This window comes from Triticum aestivum, chromosome 5B, assembly GCF_018294505.1.
Source record: "Triticum aestivum cultivar Chinese Spring chromosome 5B, IWGSC CS RefSeq v2.1, whole genome shotgun sequence".
Classification (NCBI taxonomy): Eukaryota; Viridiplantae; Streptophyta; class Magnoliopsida; order Poales; family Poaceae; genus Triticum; species Triticum aestivum.
The window spans coordinates 546,092,615-546,111,561 of record NC_057807.1 but is presented as its reverse complement, the minus strand read 5'-3'; the positions used below and the strand labels follow the sequence as shown (position 1 = coordinate 546,111,561).

The 18,947-nt window shown below is 45.1% G+C and overlaps 2 protein-coding genes across 2 annotated transcripts; both read left to right on the top strand.

The window, feature by feature from the left end:
- The first annotated feature begins 11,509 nt into the window (after positions 1-11,509).
- On the top strand, positions 11,510-13,951 carry LOC123116863 (BTB/POZ and MATH domain-containing protein 2-like). Its single transcript, XM_044537749.1, has 2 exons — positions 11,510-11,722; positions 12,359-13,951. The coding sequence occupies exon 2, from the start codon at positions 12,544-12,546 to the stop codon at positions 13,642-13,644; it is 1,101 nt and encodes a 366-aa protein (XP_044393684.1). The 5' UTR covers positions 11,510-11,722; positions 12,359-12,543; the 3' UTR covers positions 13,645-13,951.
- Positions 13,952-15,079: 1,128 nt separating this feature from the next.
- On the top strand, positions 15,080-18,234 carry LOC123113095 (noroxomaritidine synthase 1). The gene is made up of 3 exons (XM_044534224.1): positions 15,080-15,270; positions 15,998-16,171; positions 16,269-18,234. Exon 3 carries the CDS (start codon positions 16,456-16,458, stop codon positions 17,989-17,991), a length of 1,536 nt encoding a protein of 511 aa, XP_044390159.1. The 5' UTR covers positions 15,080-15,270; positions 15,998-16,171; positions 16,269-16,455; the 3' UTR covers positions 17,992-18,234.
- Positions 18,235-18,947: the final 713 nt, after the last annotated feature.

Sequence of the window (18,947 nt, the reverse complement as noted above, 5' to 3'; positions counted from 1 at the left end):
CGGGAGCGGTGTGGCGTACCGCAAAAGGGGACTCCACGGGATACTGTTCATCTCCACCGTCGACTCCTCCAGCCTCCACGGGCTACTGTTCATCCACCGTCAACCTCCTCTAGCCTCCACCTGCGACTGTTCATCCACGGGCTCCTGTTCATCCAGCCCCCACTGCGCGCTACTCCACCGGCTACTGTTCAATCACCCCTCTCCACGGGCTCCTGTTCAACCACCCCTCCACGGGCTACTGTTCATCCACCCCTCCACTGTCTACTGTTCATCCAGCCCTCCATGGGGTCGTCCTGTTCATCCAGCCCTCCACGGGGTCCTGTTCATCCAGCCCCAACCGGCTCGATCGGTTAGGGTCCTGTTCATCCAGAGGCAACGCCACGGGTCATGTTCATCCACTCCCACCGCTCACTGTTCATCCACCCCCCCCCCCCCCCCCGCAATGCTCACTATTCATCCAGAGAGGCAGCATCGATCGGCTTCAGCTAGCAGCAGTAGCGAAGGAATCGCTCGATCCGGTTCAGTTAACAGCCATCGATCGATCGCTCGGGTTCAGTAACGCGTAGCCTGCAGTGCAGTCACTCGGGTTCAGTCAGAGCCCAACGCCTCGCCCGGGTTCAGTTAGAGCCAACGCCTCGCACACACGCGCGTACGTATACGAGAGAAATGCGCATCGCTCGGCCCCCAACCACCCACCGTAACCGGAACTCCCCGAAATTTTCCTCGCCCTCGCTTCTACCACGGTTTTTCCGTCATGGACGGCCCAAAGAATGTCATGCAGCTGCGTCTCCGGCCCGCCCAGGACGAAAAGCCCATTTTCTGTCATGATTTTTTGTCATAGAAGTAGGAGCCCACCACATCTATGATGATACAGGGTTTTGTCACAATTATCGTCATAGAAGTGTCATAAGTATGTCAGAAAAAAGTTTCGTTCGGCCCAAAATGTCACGGATGTGTCTTTTTTTTGTAGTGATATCATGTACATCATCACCGGTACGATGGCGAGGCTTCGTCCGGTGATCTGCCTCACCTTTGAAATGCTTAACTTTCTTTCTTACGGGATGCCTGCTCAGAAGAAATCGACGATGTCCCAGGTACACATTCTTCTTACAATTATCCAAATATATACTATCGATATCATCCAAACAGTGCGTGCATGCACGGTATCCCTTGTTTATATGTCTTGAAAGGTTACTGAGAGTAGGCCAATCATTGATGGTCACAAACAGCAATGCATGTAGGTCAAATTCTTCTTGTTTGTGCTCATCCCACACACGTGCACCTTTTTCATTCCACAGTTGTAAGAGTTCTTCAACTAATGGCCTTAGGTACACATAAATGTCGTTGCCAGGTTGCTTAGGCCCTTGGATGAGCACTGGCATCATAATGAACTTCTGCTTCATGCACAACCAAGGAGGAAGGTTATACATACATAGAGTCACAGGCCAGGTGCTATGGTTGCTCATCTACTCCCCAAAAGGATTAATGCCATTTGCGCTTAGACCAAACCATACGTTCCTTGCGTCACCTGCAAAGTCCTCCCAGTACTTTCTCTCGATTTTTCTCCACTGCAACCCGTCAGCGGGTACTCTCAACTTCCCGTCTTTCTTACGGTCTTCTCTGTGCCATCGCATCGACTTGGTATGCTCTTTGTTTTGGAATAAACGTTTCAACTGTGGTATTATAGGAGCATACCACATCACCTTGGCAGGAATCTTCTTCCTGGGGTGCTCGCCCTCGACATCACCAGGGTCATCGCGGCTGATCTTATAGCGCAATGCACCGCATACCGGGCACGCATTCAAATCCTTGTACTCACCGCGGTAGAGGATGCAGTCATTAGGGCATGCATGTATCTTTTGCACCTCTAATCGTAGAGGGTAGATAGCCTTCTTTGCTTCATACATACTCTCAGGTAATTCGTTGTCCTTTGGAAGCATCTTCTTTAACATTATCAGCAACTTCCCAAATCCCTTGTCAGATACACCATTCTCTGCCTTCCATTGCAGCAATTCCAGTGTGGTGCCCAGCTTTTTCTTGTCAGCTTCGCAATTCGGGTACAACAATTTCTTGTGATCCTCTAACATGCGCTGCAACTTCTTCTTCTCGTTTTCACTTGTGCAGTTTCTCTTTGCATCGGCAATGGCCCGACCTAGATCATCAGCAGGCTCATATGATGCCTCTTCTTCAGCTTCTTCCCGCATTGCCGGCTCAGCTTCTTCCCCCATTGTTGTACCATCATATTCAGGGAACCCATGGCTAGGATAGTTGTCGTCGTCCTCTTCTTCTTCATTGTCTTCCATCATAACCCATCTTTCTCCGTGCTTGGTCCAAACATTATAGTGGGGCATGAAACCAGACTCAAACAGGTGGACGTGAATGGTTCTTGACTGAGAGTAATTCAGAGCATTCTTACAGTTAGCACATAGACAAGGCATAAAACCATCCGCCTGCTTATTTGCCTCAGCCGCAAGCAGAAAAGTATGCACACCATTAATGAACTGGGGAGAGCATCGGTCATTGTACATCCATTGCCGGCTCATCTTCATTTACACAGCACCGAAAAGACCAAATTAATACAAGTTCATACATAAAGTTTATGTAACACTTATTCCCATAAAACAACATACACATAACTCTCTAGCTGAAGCATTTAAATGCAACAAAAAATGCGATCAAGATCACAACTAAGGTAACAATTGATCCAATAGCATAATGATACCAAGCCTCACTATCGATGGCATATTTTCTAATCTTTCTAATCTTCAAGCTCATTTTCTCCATCTTGATCTTGTGACCATCGACAAAATCGACAACATGCAACTCCAATTCCATCTTCTCCCCCTCAATTCTTTTCAATTTTTCTTTCAAATACTCATTTTCTTTTTCAACTAAATTTAAGCTCTCGACAATAGGGTCGTTTGGAATTTCCGGTTCACATACCTCCTAGATAAAAATATCTATGTCAACTTGATGGGCATAATTTATCATAAACATGAAATGCAACAAATAGTTATAAAAGAGAATATACCACATCCGAATCATAACCCGGACAAGGGCCGACGGGGACGGATATCAAAACTATGGCACTATGTATAACAAACAACGTACGGGTAAGATAATTATACAAGTAACTATATATCTAAATAACACAAACATGATTTTTTTTCTTTTATATTAAAAGGATAAGAACAAGAGGCTCACCACAAGGTGGTGCCGGCAATGGGACGGTGTGGGCGATCGACGGTGGTTAGGACGGAGATGGGAAGGCACTAAGTAAACCACACCTACATATGCAAACTAAGAGTTATTTTGACCTCAAATTGCATATAAATCAAATAAACTACAACATATAATTCCTCCCAAACTAAAAACCCACAAATCACTATACTTATAGAGCATTGCAAGAGCTAATGTAGCAATGAGAGATGAAAGGACAAAGTTGCCAACCTTTGTGATCACTTGGATGGACGGGGTGCCTTCAAATGTTGGAAAATTTTGGCAAAAATGGAGGTGGGAGCTCGAGCAAGAGGGGAAGAAAACAGAGAATATGGGAAAAACAAAGGGCTTTGGCTCGGGCTTGAAGAAGCACTATATATAGTGATATTTGTAGTCCCGTTCGGTTACACGAACCGGGACTAAAGGTGAACTTCTAGTCCCGGTTCATGGAATGAACCGGTACTATAGGTCATGGTGGGGCCGCAGCCTGACACAAGCCTGCCACCACCTCTTTAGTACCGGTTCGTGGCACGAACCGGTACTAAAGGTTCACAACAAACCGGTACTAATGAGAGCTGCCCACCTAGCCGTTGGAACCGACACTACTGGTTCTATTACAAAGCGGGACTAAAGAGTTGAACATTAGGCCCTTTTTCTAGTAGTGCCCCCCTCCACCGTTTACTCCTCCGATAGTATCATCGTAGTGCTTAGGCAAGGCCCTACGTGGATCACATCACCAATACCATCATCATGCCGTCGTGCTGACGGAACTCATCGACTCCATAGACACTCTGCTGGATTAAGAGGCCGAGGGACGTCATCGAGCTGAACGTGTGCATAACTCGGAGGTGTCGTACGTTCGGTATTTGATCGGTTGATTCGAGAAGACGTTCGACTACATCAAGCGTGTTAAGTTAACGCTTCTGCTTTCGGCCTACGAGGGTACGTGGACACACTCTCCCCTCTCGTTGCTATGCATCTCCTAGATAGATCTTGCGTGAGCATAGGAATTTTTTTGAAATTGCATGCTATGTTTCCCAACAAGTTTTATTCCGTTTGGACTCTGTTTGATATTCCTTTCTGAAAAAGTAAAAAACAAGGAAAAACAGCAACTGGCACTGGGCACTAGGTTAATAGGTTGGTTCCAAAAAATGATATAAAATAGCATATTAATGCATATAAAACATTCAAAACTGATAATATAATAGGATGGAACAATAAAAAATTATATATACGTTGGAGACGTATTAACGAGCAACCAAAAGGAAAATGACAAGATGAACGAAAGAAGGGCGAATAAAAAGGCAAATATATTTTTATTTTTTTTAAAATGTTTTAGAAGTGGGGGAGAGAAAAACGAGAGGCAAATGGCAAATAATGTAATGCAAGAGATGAGAGTTTATGATGGGTACTTGGTAGGCTTGATGTAGAACCTCCCCGGCAATGGCGCCAGAAATTCTTCCTACTACTTCTTCAGCTTGCGTTGGTTTTTCCTTGAAGAGGAAAGGGTGATGCAGCAAAGTAGAGATAAGTATTTCCCTCAGTTTGAGAACCAAGGTATCAATCCAGTAGGAGGTACAATTAAGTCTCCAATCTATGAAGCTACACAAACAATCAAACACTTGCACCCAACGCGAAAAGGAGGGTTTCAATTCCTTCACGATCACTTGCAAGGATGAGATCTGACAAATATAGATATAATTACTAAAATGTAAAACAAAATAAAAGCAAATAAATCTCAGCGAGGTATTTTTGGTTCTTTTATTTATAGATCTAAAAATATATGATGGAAAACAGACACGGGGGCCATAGATTTCACTAGAGGCTTCTCTCTTGAAAAAAGCATATGGTGGGTAAACAAATTACTGTTGAGCAATTGATAGAAAAGCGCAAAGTTATGACGATATCTAAGGCAATGATCACGAATATAGGCATCACGTCCGTGATAAGTAGACTGACTCCTGCCTGCATCTACTACTATTACTCCACACATCGACTGCTATCCAACATGCATCTAGAGTATTAAGTCATAAGAACAGAGTAACGCTTTAAGTAAGATGACATGATGTAGAAGGATAAACTCATGTAATATGATGTAAACCCCATCATTTTATCCTTGATGGCAACAATACAATGCATGCCTCATTGCCCCTACTATGTCACTAGGTGAGGACACCGCAAGATTGAACCCAAGACTAAGCACATCTCCCATTGTAAGAAAAACCAATCTAGTTGGCCAAACCAAATCGATAGTTCGAAGAGAAATACAAAGATATCAAATCATGCATATAAGAATTCAGAGGAGACTCAAATAATATTCATAGATAATCTGATCATAAATCCATAATTCATCGGATCTCGACAAACACATCACAAAAAAGTATTACATCGGATAGAACTCCAAGAACATCGAGGAGAACTTTGTATTGAAGATCAGATAGAGAGAGAGAGAGAAAGAAAGAGAAAGCCATCTAGCTACTAGCTATGGACCCGTAGGTCTCTGGCAAACTACTCACGCATCATCGGTAGGGCGATAGGGTTGATGTAGAGGCCCTCCATGATTGAATCCCCCTCTGGTAGCTCGCCGGAAAAGGTCCCAAGATGGGATCTCACAAGGTTAGAGGCTTGCGGCGGCGAAAAAGTATTTTGGTGAACGCTTCTGGTGCTTTGGAAATATTTGTGAATTTATAGAGCAAGAATTAGGGTTAGGAGACCTCCGAGGGGGCCACAAGCCCTCAGCCCCCCCCCCCTCCCAGGGGCGCGCCCCCTAGCTTATGGCTTCCTCGGGAAGCTCCTAGCCCCCTCTCCAAGTCCTACGGGTGTCTTCTGGTCCAAGAAAAATCATCGCGAAAGTTTTATTCCGTTTGGACTCCGTTTGATATTCCTTTCTGAAAAAGCCAAAAACAAGGAAAAACAGTAACTTGCACTAGGCACTAGGTCAATAGGTTAGTCCCAAAAAAGATATAAAATAGTATATTAATGCATATAAAACATTTAAAACAAATAATATAATAGCATGGAACAATCAAAAATTATAGATACGTTGGAGACGTATCAAACATCTTGAGCCGCATGCAGTAGCCATCGATGGTGGAGTCATCCTGATGGCACCCGAAGAACTCTTGCTGCAAGAAAACGAGGCGCTGAAGTTTGTTGTCGGTGAAGAGCGCGTTGATCTTGTTCCACACGGCGCAAGCATCGTCGTCCTCGGCGATGACCATGTGGAAGATGTCCTTCGAGACGGTTTGGTAGAACCATCGTATGAGAGTGTCCTCGATGGCGACCACTCCGGGTTGCCCTTCATGTACTCGTCGTCGATGGAGCCATCGAGGTCTTTCACGCGTAGTACAAGGAGCTGGAGGAGTCGAGGCGTACAGGAACACGGGCCTCGATGTTGAGATCACGGATGGCGGCGGCGGAGGGTACGGGACCGGCAAAAGGGTTGGAGCTATTGGTCATGGCGGATCCCAGGGAGTCCATGACGGGGCGGCGGCTTAGGTTCTGGTGACGGCGGCTGCGGGTGGAGAGGAGGTGCGGTGCGGCTAGGGCTAGGCAGCGCGGCAGGGGAGGTGCGACGCGGCTAGGAGGTAGGTTGGGGGCGAAAGCGGGAGGTGGGTGGTGGCGCGACACGAAGCGGCAGCGGCGTCGGTTGGGAGGGACGCGGTGGCGGCGTGGTGTGGCGGCAGCGGCGGCGATGGAGATAGCAGCGGCGGCTTAGGGTTAGGGTAGGATCCAGAGGTATGATACCATGAGAAGGTTAGTTTTCATGCACCACATTAATCAACCAACAAAGAGTGAGAGGGTTGTCTTGTTGTGCGTTGAAGAGAAAAATGCACATTAATTAACACGTCAAGCGAGAAGAAAAGACTAGCTTGTAACATTGGCCTAAGTAGGCATTAATTTCTGCCTTGTTACCTGTAATATGGGTTTGTGGCCTTGTATGCAAAAATGGAGGGAGTAGTACTGATCAGGTGCATATGCGCGCATATATAGTGTACAATATAGGCCTCAACCTCTAGTATACAAAGACTAGAGGTGGGCGAGGATATACAATATACATGCAAAATCATATGTTCAACAAAAAGCAAATGACAGAATTTTGGGATCGACCCGCCGAAGGAAGTGGCCCATGCATGATAGGAGTATGATGCAGCGAAAAAGATAGCCACCAGCCTGTTGCTAGCAACTCCGTCCTGTTGCGGGTACTCGATCTCTGCAGCGCAGCATCTGAACTGAAAGCTAGCTAGAGCTGGTGTCTATATATACCAGCGTTGAGATCCATCCTCCCAAATGATGCCAGCCTCGTGGCTACTACCTCTTTCCGGGAGTTAGCTTGTAGCTCGCTCACCATTCAGGAAAAAGCTTTCAGCTAGAACCAGGACATGGAGGAGAAGAAGGATAGACCCAAGCTTTGGAGGCTGCGCCGTGCCGTGAGGCAGCAGCACGGGAAGCTGTACATCATCAGGAAATGCATCGCCATGCTCATCTGCGGCAGTCCCAAGTGTGTATGCTCCTTCACTAGTTTAATTATGTTGCCCCCACCGAATATTGTTTTTGGAGGCCGAGCTCCATGGAGCTCGGTTTTGAAAAATTCGAATTTCGTTGTCGCTGTATTTGTGCCTCCAACTGATTATATGTAGGCATGGCACCGTACCTCTTTTAACAGGACATATTAAGTACTGTAAGATACTCCCTCCGTTTCATAATATAAGAACATTTTTTACACTACACTAATGTCTTCTTATATTATCGGACGGAGGGGGTATATTTTAGTTAATGCTGCTAGGAATATCCCCTATGTGCAGCCATGCAGGCATATATGGGAACAGATGATACGACAAACAATCGATGGCGTACGGCCTTTGTTTTTCCTCCCCTTTTTTTAGAAACACCGACATTGATGCTCATGAACACGCACATACACTCACCCTAAATACAATTCTATATACCGGGAATGCAGCTTTTTTGTTTCTTAAAAGTCTGTATCGGTTCACAAGCTAGTTTTGACTAATCCAACTCATTTACACCCAAGGAAGTCATTTCTAAGGCTGGAAGTAACTTTTGATTCTGCTCATCGGCGCGCTGAACTGTGAACCTTAATTCCAAATAAACTTGTGATTGTGACTTTCGATCTGTTAGCACGCCAGTGTCGTGACCTTCACAATAAAATAGGTATAGGTCCAACACATGCATGAATGGTGGACTGGAAGTGCAATTGTCCCACTAATCATCAAACCAATATAATGGCTGGTGCTCCAAACATAGCATAAGATTATAACACTATCCTCGACCTCTCAAGATTAGTTGAACGTGCAATAGTTAATTAACTAGGATCTTTTCATTCAAGTAAGAGTGTGCATAGATATTGGATTATTCTCACTAGCTTAAGGTTTTGAGCGAACTGATTGGTGCATAAAGCTTGACAATTGACATGATATCAGGGCAAGACTTCCTGAATTCAAGAACAAGTAGAAAATTTTAAGAAAAAATAATTCCAGTCTAACAATCCATGTCTTAGGATGAAAGAGGTAAATAAATTTCTATATCTTTGCTGAGATCAATCCTGGTTTGTAACGTCATCACATCCTAAAATTAACCGGAAGCAGATGTACCCATAGCGACTCGGGGTTACGGTGTTGATCTTTAGCATGGCAACTGATCGAGATGGTAAGGGGGCATATAATTGTTGGGAAGATAGCCTTTCCATAACACACATGTCGTCCTGATATGGTAATCTAAACATGGTATATAATGGGTTACTCTATTATTAGTGTTAGTTCTTATCTATAGCACCCAATGTTTGCACTCCACCAAAATTATATGGTACTAGTTATTTTAACACTAGATGCCGCGTTGAAACTCACAGTTCATGAATCAAGGAGGTGCATGGGTGCACTGCGAGGTACTTTTGTCATATACTAATAATTCACCGCGTGCAATGTTCATAAAGCTTCCAATCGTCTCATCTCTTCAGTCATTGGTGCATGCAATATGTTTAGAGAGAACATTAAACAAATGATTGATTAATTCTCTTCTCAGTGAGCATGGACTTATCTAGCTCTCTCTTAAATATATAATTATGAGGTCATTTGTGTGAACCCGGTTTGTTTACGTGTCATTGAATCCAATTGGGTTGAGACCGTTTGAATTGTTCAATTGCCCTTGCTCTATATCCCGAAAAAAATTATACTCCCCTGGATTCAAAATATTTTTTAATGTATTAAATTTATTTTTTGAATCAGAGGGAGTAAAATATATTTGCATCTTTGATTTTGTTAGGGCAATGTTTTGATCAGTAATGACATTATTAGAATGTAACTTTTGTGATGCAACATAATAACATGGTTTGCAAAAACGTCTTATATTGTGGGACGGAGGGAGTAGTTTGAAATATGAATCTGGTTACATTAACTTATACACATAAATATATACTTCCTACTTCACATAATGTAGTGCACATTGGTCTGCGGAAAAGTCAAGCTTTCACTTTTTTTTGAAACATGGAGTTCACAAAATATTGGAAATACTATATAAAAATATATTCCATGTGAATTTAATGATGTTGATTTGGTATGCTAGATGTTTATAAATCTCTCTACAAATTTTGTCAAAATTGACAAAATTTGACTTTGACAAATTATAATAAGCACTATGTTTTGAGATGAGGGGATATTAGACAGAGTAATTGTTTGTCAAAGACTTGTCCTAACGAACCCGTATATGTAATGTATTCTAAAAGGTTGCAGTACTTTGCCGACTGAGGTCCATGTTCTTTGTGGGAGAACCAGGGAACAGATAGAGAAAGAAGATAAGCAATCGAAGTGATAGCAACGAAAGTGAGAGGTGACAACGTATAGTGGTGCCAGGGTAATGAGCAAATAACATAGTCATTAACTAGCGACAAAGAAAGAACTGTATCCCTGCAAAAAAAAGAAGAACTGTATGGTAGTAAAAGCTAGCTGCATATGAAGTGCTAGCTACACTTGACAGCAGACCAATCATATCATAGGAATAAATAGCTGAGTTGACAGGAACAATAACCCGATCAATCACGTGGAAACTCATCTGGCCTAACAAATGATGTAAAGGTTACGGATGGGGCAAAAGAAAACTTATTATGTGGAGCTACACATGTTGTGCAATTGCCACTGCATGATGCATGCAAACTTTAATACTCGTACTCCCTCCGTTCCAAATTACACGTCGTGGTTTTAGTTCAAATTTAAACTAAAATCACGACGAGTAATTTTTAACAGAGGGAGTATTATTGATCATATTCTTCCTTGTGTGAGTTGCAGGTCAGGCCGGGGTGAAGAAGACAGAGAGTGAAGACTAGCTAGCCACCCTCCTGGTGGTCGAACACTCGAACCTGTTTCTCGGTTGTTGGGTATAGTAGAAACTCCGGTGTTACATATTTGCAGGAGTTGTGGAAGAAGAGCTAGCACGACCACAAGATAAAATTAATTAATCCGGCCTGATATAATGTCCCCCTTCACTTAAGACCTCTCCCATGCAATACCACCTAAGTAGAAAAGATGATGTGGTGTATTTGCATTCCGATCAAGGATAAGACAGAAGATTCAAGTATGATAGCACATCAAACAAGAAATGTTGGTAGATTTTATCCACAACTTTGTATTGGGGTTCTACAAATAAATAAATGAAGCGATGATATGATACTATTGTATGATATGTGGATGTACTAACTAAAGTAGTATCATGCAATATGATACAGGATACTATGTATTGTGAGTGGCCCAAAACGTGCATGCATATATAATTTTGAGGAAAAAGAGTAAATCAAATACTTATAAACATCCTTGTGAAGTTGTGATGAAGGCCGAGGAGCTTGGTGAAGGCTCAGCGATGCCACGGCGTCGTGATGCGCTGTTCATCCAAGTGAATGAAGCTTGTCTGGTTGGTGCAAGTCAGGACCTCGCCCATCTGATACACGAGCGCCAATGGTCGGCAGCCATGAAAACTGCCAAACACTCCTTCTCATGCGTTGAGAGGCCCTAGCTGCGCGGTCCCTGTGCCCGACTGAGATCATGGCTCCGACCCCTTTCTCGATTGTGTTGGTCTCGAGGACAAGAGTCTTCTCATGGGAACTTTTTTCGAATCTAAAAAAATCTGTACGCATACCTTTTTTTTAGTCAAATCTATACGAATACCTTCTCGAAAAAACTAAAGGTGTTCAGCCCATGACAAAACAGTTGGGGCTTCTCTCGATTAGGCCCATCTACCAGGCCCGTAAAAGCAATGCAGTCATCTCTTCTCTCTGCTCGTTGTTGAACGGGCGCCCAAGCAGACGAGGGCTCGCAATACCGGAGACGGCGCGAAACCGCAGGCGGCGGCGAGGGGGAGGAGACGCGTGGTCGCGTGGAGGCCCACCTGATCGACGGCCGCTCGCAACGGCGGTGCGCCGAATCACCTCGCCGGCCATCTGAACTTCCTCGACTGCACCATCGACGCCCGCTCCTCCGTCCGCTAGAAGAGCCTCCAGGTATCTGCTCTGACCTGCCCCTCAGGTGCTTGTGTTTATTGCTGTATGTCCCCATAGCATCCTAGCTCGAGCAGCCACCTAGTGATCACCTGACCACTCACTGGCTGAGCGCGAGAGCCCTTGATCTCGCGCTTGCTTGGCTTCCTTGGCTTCGTTGTACGGGGTACTATGATATGCAAGAAGGTGGACTAGCAGCACTATGATATGCAAGAAAACCGACCGATTCGACAGGTTTTTCCCGGTTCGGTGGTGGGATGGTTTGTGGAGCGGAAGAAACCGCCAGGGTCTCTCGGGTGAGAGCCGAGTACAGGTTTTTCTAACCACCTAGACTACGACGGATCGTGGTGATGTTTGCTTTATGATATAAAGCGGGGGCAACCCTTTTTCGGTTAAACCGCCAGGGTCGCCGGTTCCCTTTTTCTTCTGGCAGTCTGGTCCAGTTATTTAATCTATGATCTGCACGCGATGATAAAATAGCCTAACAATGGGCTTGTGTGGAAATCACTGGTACCAAGTGTTTTGCTTATATACCCATATATCATCATGTTATTACTTCCTTTGCATGAATCATTCCATGACTTACTTTCTTAGGTTACGTCTGTTTTAACTGTTTGTTGCTTCTCGTGCCACTCCCAGGTTAGCGCGCAGATTGCTTGGCAGTAAGAATTATGTGTTGAGGCAGATTGCTGCCAAAAGTATCGGTCAGTACTCGGTGGATTGGTTGGGGCTGTGCCAACAATGGATGCTTGTTGAACGTGAACGCCATGTTTGCTGAAGGCTAAACGTCTTCCTGTGCACACATTGAGTATATATGCACGTACATGAGCATTCAAGTGACCGCAACACCCATAACTTCCGCTGCCATGGCCAACAACTTCGCTTCTTCAGTTAACAAACCCATTACCGAGACCTCCTCGAGATGCCTGACAGAGTCCATCACCACCGCCCACAACTTTGAGGTGACTAGCTACTCTCTGCTCCAGGGTATGAGTGCGGGCAAGTTCATTAGCTCGAGCACATTCAACGTCGGCGGCTACGGCTGGAACATCAGAATATATCCTGATGGATGGAAGGAGGATACAGGTGCCTACATGTCGGCCTTCTTGTGTTTCTGCAGTGGGACTACAGATGCAAAGGTGAAGTTCACTTTTAGTTTATTGGAGAAAGATAGAAAAGTTAATAAGCTAGAGAGCTCGACATTAACCTTTAAGCCAGTAGGTGGTACTTGGGGCTGGGAAAAGTTTATTGAGAACTCCAAGCTTAAGGAACTGCTATCCCGCAATGACGACCGCTTCACAATCAGATGTGTTTTGACGGTCTTGAAAGAGCCTCGCATAGAAGATAGCACAGTCATAGTCCCAGTTCCGCAGTCAGATCTGCAAATGCACTTTGCAAACATGTTGAAGGATGGAGAAGGCATGGATGTGACATTCAGTGTCCGTGATCAACTCTTCAATGCACACAGATGCGTGTTAGCTGCGCGATCGTCTGTCTTCAAGGCCGAGCTCTTTGGTCAAATGAAAGAAACCACCATGAAACACGTCAAGATTGATGACATGGAGCCTTCCATCTTTGAGGCACTTCTTCACTTCATATACACTGATACTCTGCCAAGCAACTGTGATGTTGATCAGAATGTGGCATTGCAGCACTTGTTGGTTGCTGCAGATCGGTATGGACTGGACAGGCTAAAGGCTATTTGTGAAGGGAAACTATGCCAGAGAATCGATGTGCAGACAGTTGCAACCACCCTTGCTTTAGCGGAGCAGCACGGCACGTTGCAACTCAAGAATGCTTGTCTCAGATACCTTTCTTCACAGGGCGTGCTTCAAGCTGTCAAGGAGACTGACGGATTCAAGCACCTCACAACAAGCTGTCCATCAATTATGGTGGACATTTTAGGCACAGTCGCCCCACCTTAAGGGCTTGTTCGGTTAGGCGGGGTTTGAAGAGGTTTCAAAGGGGATTAAATCTCTTGCAAGTCTAAATCCCCCTCAAACCTCTCCAGTCCCCTTCAATCCCTTTGGTGAGGGGATTAATCGAACAGGGCCTAAGTAATGTGGGCACTCTGGCTGAGAATTTGGTCCAAAATGTGAAGATCTAGTAGTACTATATCGGGTTTAATTTTATCATGTGTATCCACTGTAAGACGGAACTTCTCTTTGGGGATGTGTGCTATGTGGTCTGACTTATTGGCACTGAAAATTCTATACTAATTAGTTTTCTTGACTGTAACAATGACTTATTGGCACTGAAAATTCTACTCCCTCTGTCCCATAATATAAGAGCGTTATTGACACTACGCTAGTGTAAAAAATGCTCTTATATTATGGGATGGAGCGAGTACCAATTGATTTTTCTTGACTGTAAACTGTGGCAGGCCTTAGGCCAGCCTGAACTGCTGAACACTTGTCAAAAACAGTTACAAGGTGCACAGAACCACAAGAGGCTAACTAATTTGCTAGCCTGGTGTGATACTTCTACATAGAGAAAAGCCAGATGTTGATGTCATTAAGCGTGTTACAATGTGTTGTTGGTGTGGCGAAGTCATTTGAACATCTATCTGATTACCCTGCTGATGTGTGACTGTCACCCAAAGGTGAGGTCCAAACAGCAGCTCTGTTTGTGTTCTTCAATTTCCTTTCTATCAGGTGCTCTTGCAGTGTGTGCTCCATCCCGATTCCGTAGGTTTGGCGACCCCTTCCATTGTGTTTGACAGATGATGCTTACTCATGGATGCCGTTTTTCCCGTGTTTCCGGCTTCAACGCTAGTTGTTTTTTAGTTTTGCTTATCTTTGGAAGATTTTCTGTGTTTCATGTTTGCACTTGGTGTTTGCCGGTGTGGTTCTCTAGTGTTGTTGTTCTTCTTCGCCTGAATAAATGGGCATCCGATGTCTGCATGTTTCTTACTATCAATTACAGTTACTTTTTTTAGAGAACTTTGCCGCACTTTATTCAACAACGTGGTTCACATGAATTGTTACAGAATCGTGTGGCTCAACTAACCACACATGTCTATCAAGACCCAAAGATAAAGAAAATTTAGCTAGGTTATCAGCTTCGAAATTCCTTCTTTTAGATTCATTGATGAACTGGCAGGCCTCAAAATCTCCTTTCTGGAAAACATAGGAGGGCGACATGCAACGGTGATCCGGGAGCTGAATTAATTACTGTTGCTTTTTTAGGAGAATTAAAAAAATGAGGATCTTTTCGGGGAATTTTTTTTTGTGCCGAGCAGCTAAGTGGGCCGTCAAAGGCGGCCTGTGAGACCCATCTACACGGCCCACTGCAGCAAGCACGTTACTGGAGTAGCCCACCATCAATCGCCCAACAAACCCTCTCTCTTCCCCTGTTCCTGATGAGTCAAACACCCGAGCTGGCCGCGTCGACGCATTACCGGATGGCGCGAAGCCGCGAAACTCAAGGCGGCGACGACGGCGACTGCGGCCTGTGGTACCGTGGAGCTGGCCTCGTCGACGTCCGTCCGGGTGAACCGCGCCCACGGCATGGCCGGCGACCTCTCCTTCGTCCTCTGGAAGCGCCACTAGGTCAGTTTCTGCCTGCCTGCTTCACTCCTTGCACGCCAGGTGCTTGTGTTTATTCCCATCCGTTCATAGCTGGAATAGCAACCTAGTGACCATTGACTGATCGAGCGCCGACGGCCCCCCATGCTTGCTCGGCTCCGCCGTGTTCCGTGAGTACTCGTCCGTGCTTCCTGAAGGGAAACATTGTTACCTAAACCTGTCCCTCGTATCATTTTAGTGTTACTAAGACACAAAATCAAGTTAGCATTTCAGTGCATCAGCTCACCGTATGCATGCTGTGCGAGCCATGCTGAGTTCAGCACATCGGCATAGCCACGCTGATCCCGACTCGTAGGCATACTAGACGCTGGATGACGTCACGTTCCCATGGTCGTGGTATCTCCAGATTACCCAAATATAAGAATGTCTGTAACTGCTATTGCAATGTCGCTCTATCTGAAAACAGAGCGTTCAGTTATGCCAGGTTTAGGGGTTCTGTGCATCAGATAGTTGTGCTGAGCTTTTGCGCAGAACTGTTGGTGGTGACCTACTAACCATGATTTTTCTTCTTCTAGCTTTGGTTTTGAGTTTTTGCAAAGAAAACGATGCTAGCTTTGGTTTTTGTTTACATTTTAGTGGTACTATCGGCTTTATTCATTCATTTTAGTGGTACTATCGGCTTTATTCATAAATTCTACTATTATCTGGTGAAATACAAATAACGGTACCAGGTTTCATACATATATGTCAGGTCGCCCCTCATCCACAGCTGCGAGCTTCAGAGTTGAGCTGGATGCCCTTCAGTGCACAAGTCTCCTGAACACGATGAGCTTGCCATGGTCTGTCGTCTGTTCCAGCAGCAACATTCATACGTTTTTGTCCACTACTCCAGTGCAGCAGCAGCAGCACAACAAAAATAATTGAGGTACCATACGCGTGACGATTTTAAATACCTTTGTTAATATCACATCGATTAACTGAGGTATATACTTACAAGTTTTATGCTATTTCATACGATACAGAACGCATGATATTTGTGCACAGAACGCATGCTATATCGTGCACCAGAACGCATGCTATATCGTGCACCACAACGCATCTGGTACCAATGGACTCAGACCAAGGAACAACTTATCTATATATAAATGAAGCCATCGCCATGTCCATTGCACCTTACAGCATCCATGTACACACTAGCTAGTGATAATAATGTCACTCATCTCCACAGCACTTGTGCTACTTGTTCCCCTAGGCCTTTACTTGTACCTGCTGCGGTCTAGTCGTAGAAGATCAAATAACCCAGCAGAAGCAGTGCTCCCCACAAAATTGCCAATACTAGGCATGCTCCCTTCTCTCTTGGCCAACATGTACAACTTCCATGAGTACAGCTCTGTGGTCCTCGCTGGATCAGGCCTCAACTTCAATGGGGACGGCCCACCTGGAGCCGGGATGCGATTCTTCATCACCTGCGACCCTGCCAACATCCAGCACATCTTCACGACCAACTACCACAACTTCCCCAAGGGCGCGGAATTCGCCGCCATCTTCGACATCATGGCTGGTGGCCTCTTCACTATCGACGGCGAGCTGTGCCGTCGGCGGCGCGTGAAATTTGCGGGCGTGGTCAGCAGCCCGTGGTTTACTGATCGTGTGGCAGCCCATTGCTGTGACAAGGTGAAGGACCACCTCCTCCCATTGCTTGCTCGCATGGCGACTACCGGCACTTCGTTCGACATGCAAGAGTTAATGGTGAGGTTAATGTTTGACATGACCGCCATGGCAGTCTTTGGCGTGGACCCTGGCTTCCTGTCCTCGGACATGCCTCCGGTTGATGCCTCCACTGCCATGGACACAGTCATGGAGGTGGGATTTCTCCGGCACACCATGCCAGCCTCTTTGTGGAAGGCAATGAGGTGGCTAAATATTGGTCCTGAGAGAAAGCTCCTCGAAGCGAAGAAAGTGCTCCACAGGTTTGTTGTGGATACGATGGACAGGAGGAAGAGGAACGGAGAAAATGTTGGCCACAATGAGAATGAAGAGGTTGTAGGTGATATTTTATCTTCCTACATCAATGACCCGGACTTCGCTGATGATGACTTGCTCCGTGCGACACTCATTAACTTCATGATCGCTGGGAGGGACACAATTGGCACGACCCTGCCATGGATATTCTACAACCTTGCCCAGAATCCTAACATCGTGTCAATCATTCGTAAGGAACTCTCACCTATTGCATCGCACAAAGCAGCCAACGGTATGGGTGCAATGGTCTTTGAGCCGGAGGACACCAAATCTCTCGTGTATCTGAGAGCCACCTTGTACGAGACTCTCAGGCTATATCCACCAGCGCATACGGAGCGCAAGACAGTGGTTACTGATGATATCATGCCAAGTGGCCATGAGGTGCATGCCGGTGATGCCATCTTTATCTCTCTCTACTCCATGGGAAGAATGGAGAGCTTGTGGGGTAAAGACTGCCTCGACTTCAACCCAAACAGATGGCTCTTGGAAGACAACAACAAGCTCAAGAACGTACCTTCTCACAAGTTCCTGGCCTTCAACTCGGGCCCGAGGGTTTGCATGGGCAAGGAAATTGCGGTTATGCAGATGAAGACCATCGTCGCCACAGTCATGTGGAACTTTGATGTGGAGCTGGTGGAAGGTCAGAGCATCCAGCCCAAGCTGTCTTGTTTACTGCAGATGAAATATGGGCTCATAGTGAAGCTGAAGAAACGAGAAGCGTAACACTATGCTCTCGTGTCTTAAAGTGTGTGTGTGTGTACGCGTGCGCGTGCATGTGCGCGCGCGTGTGTGTGCGCGTGTGTGTGCGTGTGTGTGCGCGTGCTTTTATGTGAGACAACTTTATTCACGTCAACAAGTGGATTTTTTTAAATGATTACCTGAGAAATCAATTATGGCTCGGGCAGTGCAAATGTTCTCAGAAACCATGTACCGAAACATCATGATAAATAATGTAAGATTACCCAAGGCAATGATCGGAAAATTAAGCAATTCAGTACATATATTTGTGGTAGTGAATAGATATATGCATGGCCAAAACGATGCCCTCCTTTTCGAAAAAATATATTTGTTGTAGCACGCTGAACTGTTTGTTTTTCTTGCCGAGAGTACATAGGCGTATGTTTTCTAGACACCGATATCTGGGGAATGTTCCCTGGGAGCGTTTTCCCAGCGAACACTCAAAATGTCATGTGATTTCGAATAAAGTTGCCATGGCAACTTTACATAAATTGCCATGATCGGAAGGGAAAACGGTCATATGTAGCGCAAAAAAATGTCAGCGATTTAAAAGAAAAAATATTACCATCCGTGTGATCTCGATCAGAAGGCTACGAGGTCGTTCCCTGGACCTCCCTCCTAGGGAATGTTCCCCAGTTATCATTTCTCCTTCTTTTTCTAACTCATGCCCCTCTCCATATTTTTATTATTATTTAACTTTTCTCTTAAATATATGTTTATTTAATCCTAAAATACTTTTATTATATATACACACACACACACATCATCTATCAATTTGCAAATCTCAAGCACCAAATGCAATTGACAACTCCACGAGGATGCTTTGGTGTCATACATAAGGAGTTTTTATTTTCTTTTACTATACTAGTTAACCGATCGTGTCAGCTAACACCAGTCCTTAGAACGACCGCACTGCAAAATGTGGATTTTTAATCAAGCGC